Below are 9164 nucleotides of genomic sequence, written 5' to 3' on the forward strand. Positions count from 1 at the left end.
AAGGAGACGTCTCCTTCCTGGTTCTTCCAGAATATTCTTCCTATTATGAGCATTATTTCTCTGTGCTGTTGCCTCAGGCTTACTTGAGGGGGAAAACAAGATCCCTCCATCTATTTTCAATACTTAATCCTCATTGACTCTCTCTGCTGTCAGGTGGCATCCCGGCTGGAGACAGACACACAGGACAGATGTATTTTTATGCCTGAAGAGAACTTGGCTACGTCTTGGTTTCTAGAAGAAGGATCAAAGGAATGGAGTCCCTTTAAAGAGTTTATGTAGGGTTGATGTCAGGAGGCTCGGCTGCCTTTGATTTGTTGCTGAAAGCTGCAACAGATACACCAAACTTAAAATAAACATTTATCCTGTTTGGGTGATTCACCAGTCCAAAGCTTTATTTTTTTAATCAGCTTCTGCTGGATTATTTCTCTGCTGCTGACTCGGTTTACAGGCAGCTGGTCAAAACCAGAAAGATAGGAATCTTGAGATTGTTTCAAGAAATATGTCATAACTGATTTTAAAAATGGTTTGATTCTTCCTGTAGCTCAAAGAGGTCTTATTCATCAAATGAGGAGGGAGGTGAATGTTGTTGCCTCTGTTGGACATTTTTGTTTTCAGCTAGGTCTGTACAGTTCATGCAGGATGTTTGATTCAGGAATCCAGATCTACTGGTTGGTGGCAAAGTAAGAATGTCGCTTCATTCTGCTTAAGAAAGGGGAAGCCAGTTTATTTACAGAGCCCTGTTTATGTCCGGAGCTTTACAGGAAAACACAACAATCGAAATGAGGCACATTAAAAGGACAAAAATCTCATTTAAAAAAGGAAAATCATTGCATAAAAATATAAATATAGATGAATTAAAACACAAGATTGAAATGTGTCTGAACTTTATGGATAAGCTGCAGTAAGAAGTCATGTCTGCAGTCCTGATTGGCTAACTGTTTAAGGACTGAACAGTTGAAGGTTGTCTACTTACTGGGTTAACTGGCCTCTAATGATCTGAGGCTCTATAGTTTATACCTGCAGCTCTGGACTGTATGTAGAACCAGGACCAGTGAGAGTCCATTAGACCATCATCACAACGTTACGCTGCAAACAGAACCAGGAAGCAGCAGATAATGACTCACTTCAACAGCAACATAAATCAAACATAAATGATTCTAACTGAAGCTATTTATCTTCATTCTTAAGCTATCATTTATTAAAAAAATATTTTTCACATAAGACCTCATCAGGGCGGTGGTGACCCGCTCTGACATGGTTTATCTCAGAACAGAACAGACTTTCTGAACAAACTGTCTGAGTCTCATATGGTAGAAAATGTTTTCAAAAATTATTGATCATATTTACTTTTCAAAATGTTTCAACAGATCGCTGTTGCAGTAAAGATGGAACTTCAAATCACTTTTATTTGCAATAAATACTTGTATCAGATTACAGTTCAAACTATATGAAGTTACTGTTGAGCCTTACGAGGAACTGAAATCAGAAATACACTACAACTTCCTGCAGCTGGTCTCAAAGTCCTGTACATCAAAGCTCTCACAATCTGCTTCATCATCAGGATTACTGCTGTCATCCCAGAAGCTGTAACCATGACAGCAGCAGCTGCTGTAGTTTATTGTATATATAAAACTCTTATCCATCATGTTTAAAGTACAGTGTAAAATATGCAAATGTCAGAGGTCACAATGATGCTCGATATTGGATTCAAATCTAAATCTTCATCACATGAGCACCTTGTCCTTTATGTCAGACACGCATCTCCACGTAGCTCAAACGTTTTCACTAACACAGACAATGCAGCATACTTAAAGGAAATAAAAGCATGCGGACTTTATTTTGTGATATTTTGTAGTTCTCCATAATCTGAGCCAGTTGGATCATGTTGAATAAAAGTGGCCTGAGAATGGAGCCTACAGGAAGATGTGCTTTGTTTGCTCAGATTTATAACTACTAAATTCCATAAATCCCTGCCGTGAAGATCTGGGTGATGGATATAAAATAGAAATAAATAGAATAATTTAAAATTAAGTTAAAATTGGAAAAAGGGTTTCCTAAAAATAACCATATCTGTAATTGCTTCCAGATGGTATTTCCCAGACACCAAGCGACTGGATGCAGAGAAGTTGCTGCAGGGTGAAGGGAACCAGGAAGGAGCATTCCTCGTTAGAAACTCTGAAAGTTTGAAAGGAGAGTACTCCCTCTCAGGTAAGGAAATAACATTTGCTTTTTTTAAGCATTTGTTTATTTTATTTATTTTTTGTCGTCACACACGCACAGAACCATAGAAGAAGAGTCCAGCATTCAGGTCTCCCATGTTTTCTAACCTGGTATCTTATACTTCATACAGAACAATAACCAGAATGCTATGCTGGCTGACTTCTCTCTGATGCTGATGTAGACAATTTATTTATTTTATTTTATTTTATTAATTTAGTTTATAACTATATAGGGCCGCATCAAGTGGTAAATATCCATTTTAAATGGTAAATGTCCTGCACTACATTCACACGCTGATGGTGGCAACCTACTGGATAACAGGTCAGCTGACAGAAGTGACCGCTGCCACCAGGCTTTCTGGACACGACAGATGTCTGAGAGTTGAACCAGCAACCCACTGGTCGCCACAATCATCACCAGTGTTGCTCACTGTATGAGCTACTGTCAGCAGTGTGACTCAAGCGGCATTCTGACAGGATACTATGGTACGTTATTGGTGCCAAAATTAAGACTACAGCTAACCCAGTGGTGGCTACTTCCTTATTGCAGAGGGTTACATCCATTCCAAAGCTGACTACTGATCTGATTAATGATGGGCCAGCACTAGTAACTGAGTGCCAGGCTCTGGCAAATAAGTAGGAGGGTTGTACTTGTGTTTGCTTTGGAGAGGCTGGTGACTAGCATGTGTAGCTTGGCCACCAACTGGATTTCCTTCATCTTCTGCTGTCTACTAGCATGGATAGGCTAGTGTTAGGCTGGGAACTAGCAGGCTTAAAGCCCCGACGTACTTCAGCAGAAGTGCTGAAATCATCAGTCATTGATGTAAACGTGACAAAAATTGCTTCCTTTGTGTTTTATGTGGAAACATGCTCAGATATGACATCAAGTATGAACAAACTGCTGGCTGTGATATTTTACTGATGTTGGCTTCCAGTTACAGCTTCCATTCAGCAAATAATAAAAAGGTGATTCCACTTTGAGCATCTTTAGTGTGCTCTACTTTAAAAAATTCAATACTTATCAAATTTATTCTACATTAAACAAGTATTTAAAACCTAATTTGTGATTTGTGAAACTTTTATTTGATTTGTGACAGCACTAATATGACCTTTTATGCAACCTTTACTATTATATTGCATGCTAAAAATGTTTCTTAAGAGGATAAAGGTACAAGTCACCAACCTCGGCATGCTAGTTGTTAGCCTTTCCAAAGCTAACAACTTCTAGCTTTGGAAAGGCTAGAAGTTATTAGCTTTGGAACAACTTCCAAAGCTAACAACCCCAGCCTACTGAATGCTGGGCTTAGCATTCAGTAGGCTGGGGTTAGCATTCCAGTTTGCTTTCCAGTGACTCCAACCTAAAAAAATGATGAGCTTATAAAATATCATTCCATTTGCAGCTTTTTGACTTGACCTTGTTCACAAAGAAAATGGCTTGGAAGAGCTTAAAACCATAAAGTGACATGCAATAAGGATACAATGCAGTGAGCAAAGTATCTCTGGAGTTGGTGACTTGTTTAATAATCAATCCTGTCAGAAACACATATATTACACGTACTAAAACACAACTCTTGGAGACCGCCGGTATTTCTACCACCTGAACTTTGTTTTATTTGGATATTATATGTTAGACCAATGTGAAGTATCACATGACTGTGAAGTGGAAGGAAAATGATGACTGAGTTTTTAAGTTTTTCAAAGATAAACATCTGGAAGGTGTGCATTTTTATTATTCAGTATCCCTGAGTCAATACTTTATAGAATCGCCTTTATAGAACCACAATGAGTCTTGTCAGATTAAAAGTACTTCTTGAAAATAACATCCTTTAAGTAGTGTGGAATCTACATTTTGTTTATATAATATTCTGATTTCAAATGTAATGATTCCCTGTAAGTGAAAAATCATAATTAATGGAGCTTTCAAACATTCATCTCTGTGTAATTAATTATTGTGTCACTTCTGGGTTTTGCGGTAATATTTACATTTTGAGTGGGTCTGTATTATTTGCTTCTTTTTGTTTGTTTACCGTAGCAACCATGATGGAACAACATTCAAGGGAAAATATTTTGGCTTTTCCAAATCAGTTCTGACTGAGACGGTAGACTTTAACTGGACCATAAATGTGTTTTGCTTCCAAATTTGAGTCACAGTTTTTGCATTTGTTTTATAACATTGAGATGTTTTTGATTTTATTTAGTATTTTATTATTGCTCCATCACAACATGTTGTGGTGTGCTTTAGGTTCCAACATGCAGTGTGACTGGTAGGGGACTGATTTAGTATAACTTGGTTTCTCTTTTGGAGGTGATTAAAATGATTTCGTATTCTTTTTTTAGTTTTGCACCAAGGGAGAGTAAAACATTACAAGCTCCAGAAACTGGATAATGGCCACTACTACGTGTCGAAGACCAAATCCTTCCCAACGCTGAAGGAGTTGGTGGAGTATTACTCCAGACAGAGTGATGGGCTGTGTGTGCTTCTTGGCGAGCCATGCAGGAAGGTAAACTACAACATGCAGGAGCGTAGACACTGATCCCTGATGTTTAGTTCGTCATTACTAACTGTCCTGTCGGTGCAGATGGAGGCTCCTCAGACCTACGGTCTGTCCTACAACACGGTGGATCAGTGGGAGATTCCTCGCAACTCTATCAGGCTGATGGACAAGCTGGGTGCTGGACAGTTTGGAGAAGTCTATAAGGGGATGTGGAATGAAACCACAGAAGTCGCTGTGAAGACCCTCAAACCTGGTGATTTTTTTTCACTATTTACATTTAAAGAGACAGCACCACAAAGTCCAAAGTAGGGACACATCCATAGGGAACATTTTGGCCAATTTCAATATCCACATTTAATATTGATGTTGTGGCCAATAACCAATATTTACTGATATTAGATGTGTTATATAGCACATTGAGACCTTACTGCTGACATTACTTCTCAACTTCTGTTAAACGCTTCCGAGTCCTGTGCTGCATCACAGTCACATGACCAAACGAAAAGACCCAAAAACCTAGAACTTGTGTCTCTCAGGTACGATGGACCCTGAAGATTTCCTGGCAGAGGCTCAGCTCATGAAGAGACTGCGGCACCCCAAGCTGATCCAGCTCTATGCTGTGTGTACCCTGGAGGAGCCCATCTACATCATTACTGAGCTGATGAAGCATGGCAGCCTGCTGGAGTACCTTCGAAGTAAGTCAGCCACACTTTCCACTTCAATTATGAGGAGGAGTCAAAATCTACAGGGCTCCAGGTTGTTATAAACAAGTTTCTTTTAAAAATTTAAATGTTTTTATTAGGCAAATTAAGTTTTGATATGTCAAAGTGCACAAATGCATGATCAGTGGAAATGCAGGAAATGACATGACCAACAGGTGTTAGAAAATCACACAGACAGCTGTTCTACATGTTTAATAGATGAGTGGTGTTGATATTAACATTCAGACTGGTTTTGAAAGTTGCTCCCTTAAAATGGATGAATCATTCTTTTAAATCCTCTTCACATTTAAATCATTTAAGTTTATGCAAGTCTATGCAAGTGGAACTGCAACACTTCCAGCTCCACAGGCACATCCGACCTGTTCTGAGGGATTACTGAGAGCAACCGGTTGTGGTGCTGTCTCTTTAAATACAAATCATCCCTCTATGTTCCACCCTGTCCAACTATTTTTGTAGTTTCATGGCAGCTAAAGTTAGCGTCATGAACGCCACTGAATACATTTGGATCATGTGTTAAAAAAACAATCCTAAGCTGTTTCATGTTGTCATTGTTGAGAAAATAAATTTAAAATAAGCTAGTTTTAAAACTTAACATGTCTTGATTCAAATGGCCTAATTGTGGTTTTGAATTTAGTAATTATTCTGACTTTTTGACCTTTATGTTACCTGTAGTTACAGCAGATGGTTTGCTAGGATCGTTTGAACTGCCTTTTGTCTGTGGGAAAACAATACAGTGGAAGTTCTGGCTTTTCACACTCATCTGTGAAAGGCCGTAAATATGGCAGGGGTTTTAGGCTTCAGATAGAGGGTCAGAGATAGCTCCTGGTTGGAGGAGCAAAGATACGCCTTATTTGAATAAATTAAAGATAAGAATACTCCTTCAGTATAAAACTTTCTACACAGGAGTAACAAATCAGATTTGCTCTTGCAACTCTCCAAAGATGTCTTTGCACGTCTTTGCTTTTCTTCTTCTTTCCATTTATGTCAGGTAAATGAATGTATGTCTCCGTTGTTCTGCAGTTTCTGGTGTAAGTTTGTGCATTGTCTTACTTGTAAGTTTATGCATTGTCTTATATTGGATTAAACTCTGTAATTCTGTGACGTCAGCACACATTGTTGTTTTCCTTGTGGCTACATGTGGTCCGCCGAGAGGACCTGGGATCCAGAGGAAGAGAGAGAGCCAAACTTTTTCCAAAGTTAACCTATTTTAGTATTTTTTCTTAACATCATATTTTTCAGAACACACAGTTTGGTTCTGTCCTCAGGGAGCTAACAGCTATCACACATCACTAACATAAGCAAAGTGATGCTACTTGTAGCAAAGCAATGACCAGAACGTCATAACACTGTAAAGTCATGTTGTCACTTTTGGGTTATTTGAAGCTTACGACTTTGCTGGGTCTGACATTTCCAGACAGAAGGAATTGACCCTCAACTAGACAGTCTTATTGATATTAGCAGAGGTTGTTAAGGTGTATGCATTTAAAAAGAAAAATCTAATTTAACCAGTCACTCCAAAGAGTCACAACAAGCAACACTGAAGCTGTAAGAGGATAAAAGTTCCTTTAACTTTAATCTTCCAACCTACTTTGAAACAATGTTACTGTTGAGGCATGTGGGAGATTCCTGAGATGGAAAAGCAGGTTGAAAGCCTGAGTCAACTCTTTCCAAGTTCTCTCTGTAAAATGAAGACGAACCTGAACTGTTTCATCAGGTGGCACTGAGAAATTACTCATCAGACATGTTGAAACACCTACTTAGTGCATTGAATATATTGTTATATATAAGTGGGCTGATCCATAAAACGGCTTATTGTTACTGATTTTGTTCACTTATTTCTACCTTGACAACAGAGGATAAGGGGGGCACTCTGCGTGTGCAGGACCAAATTGAAATGGCAGCCCAGATTGCGGCTGGCATGGCTTACCTGGAGCAGCAGAACTACATCCACAGAGACCTCGCTGCCAGGAACGTCCTGGTGGGAGAGAACAACATCTGCAAAGTGGCAGACTTTGGCCTGGCCAGAGTTTTTATGGTAGGTTTAAAGTCAGATTCTGTTGGAAACAGGTCTTAGTTTTCTTCCCAACTTCGCTGGTGGGGGAAAAAACAAACAAACAAAAAAAAAACACCTTCAATACTTCTGGCAAAGGAACAAATCTCAAGAGCTTTTTAAATGTTTGCTTTATTTTTTCGTGTTCGATTGTAGAAAGAAAGTGAGAGTGTGTATGAGGCTAGGGACGGGGGCAAGTTTCCTGTGAAGTGGACCGCTCCAGAGGCCATCCATAACAACAAGTTCTCCATCAAATCAGACGTTTGGTCCTTTGGGATCTTGCTGTATGAGATCATGACATTTGGCCAGATGCCGTACTCAAGTAAGATCCAGACACCTTCTATAAAGACTTCAAATAATTCCCCCAGCAGTAGTGTCTTGTTAGACCAACACTTATGTTCAATTTTTTTTTCTGCAGCCATGACAAACATGCAGGCCGTCCAGTGGATTTCTAGAGGCAACAGGCTGCCCTGCCCCCCAAGGTGCCCGAAGCCAATGCACCTCCTCATGTTGGACTGTTGGAACGAAAAGGAATTCAGCCGGCCCACGTTTGAGACGCTGCAGTGGCAACTGGAGGATTACTTTGACATGGATTTGAACTCCTATGATGACAGCTCCCACTATTAGAGTAAAAAAAACAAACAAAAAATACAGCCTTGTTTGACTTTTAACGAAGGATTAATAAAAAAACAAAAAACTAATTCATAATCACTAGATTCAGCAACGATTCTGTCAAATGCCTCCTAATCTGCTCAGTTGAAGGATTTGATTACCAAGCAGAGACGCTGCACTTTCAGGTGGCCTGTGTATCTGTTGAGCCTGATTCACACCCGACTGGGAGAGGCGCCGTTTAGAACGACTATCCATCCGTCTCGCTCATCCGGTCCTGCTGGTTTCATCCATTCCACACATTCTGTCCTCCTGCTGAACTGAAGCCGGAGGTCACCTGGGATGAGCACCTGAAAGCTCTTTGTTTTAAGTCTTTTCCATGATCTTTTCACATATGCTTTAACTTGAACCAAGACAGTAATCTATATTTAATGTTTATGTCACCATGTTGCTTCCCTGAGAATCTGAGAATGGTTGATTATTTCCATCCCTGGCAGCAGTGTTAAAGCTGCCAGTTGTCTGCTTTCACCCCGTCTCTGCATCACAATGACTTGTCAGACACTCAGGAGTTTCAGACTGGACTCTCTTCATCGTGTCGAGTCTCGCGTTGCTCTCAGACCTGTTGGAGGTTCCTGGTTCCTTCTCTGAACAAATAGATCCTGTTTGACATCACTGTCTCATGCTTTTAATGTTCTAAACAAATTCCTGTTAATTGTATTCTAACTAAAAAGTGTTTATAGAATTTAGCTGATTTTTAACTTATCCTTATGCCTAACATAAATAAAACAAATGTTATTTATGATGACGTGGTTGGTTTGTTGTGGATTTATCTGAAGTGATCTTTGAACAATGACATTTATCAGTCGCTGCATTGAAATGTCTCATAGAATTGGACCAATAATTTGGCTAGAAATCAGAATCAATTTCCAGAAAGCTGGAGAGAAGATGACTAGGCGCACAAAGGGAACTAAAAAAGAATAACTTTTTTTAACTCATTTTCTCACAAACTCTAATCTGTTCTATTTACATGGCCAAGATGTCAGTAGTTTCAGAACCACTGAATATTCTG

At 39.4% G+C, this 9164-nt stretch overlaps 1 protein-coding gene and 1 long non-coding RNA gene across 2 annotated transcripts in view; one reads left to right on the plus strand and one right to left on the minus strand.

The window, feature by feature from the left end:
• The window catches only part of frk (fyn-related Src family tyrosine kinase), a 14412-nt gene extending 5512 nt beyond the window's left edge, over window positions 1-8900 (plus strand). Inside the window, exons 2-8 of the mRNA XM_007570637.2 lie at window positions 2087-2208; window positions 4557-4720; window positions 4799-4967; window positions 5251-5409; window positions 7290-7471; window positions 7643-7808; window positions 7905-8900. Coding sequence (XP_007570699.1) covers window positions 2087-2208; window positions 4557-4720; window positions 4799-4967; window positions 5251-5409; window positions 7290-7471; window positions 7643-7808; window positions 7905-8113 — 1171 coding nt within the window. The 3' untranslated portion in view covers window positions 8114-8900. The remainder of the gene's footprint in view (window positions 1-2086; window positions 2209-4556; window positions 4721-4798; window positions 4968-5250; window positions 5410-7289; window positions 7472-7642; window positions 7809-7904) is intronic.
• Window positions 1797-9164, minus strand: part of LOC107838490 (uncharacterized) — a 21859-nt gene continuing 14491 nt past the window's right edge. Inside the window, exon 3 of the long non-coding RNA XR_001664566.1 lies at window positions 1797-1807. This is a non-coding gene — a long non-coding RNA (uncharacterized LOC107838490). The remainder of the gene's footprint in view (window positions 1808-9164) is intronic.

This window comes from Poecilia formosa, unplaced genomic scaffold (genome assembly GCF_000485575.1).
Source record: "Poecilia formosa unplaced genomic scaffold, Poecilia_formosa-5.1.2 Scaffold264, whole genome shotgun sequence".
Classification (NCBI taxonomy): domain Eukaryota; kingdom Metazoa; phylum Chordata; class Actinopteri; order Cyprinodontiformes; family Poeciliidae; genus Poecilia; species Poecilia formosa.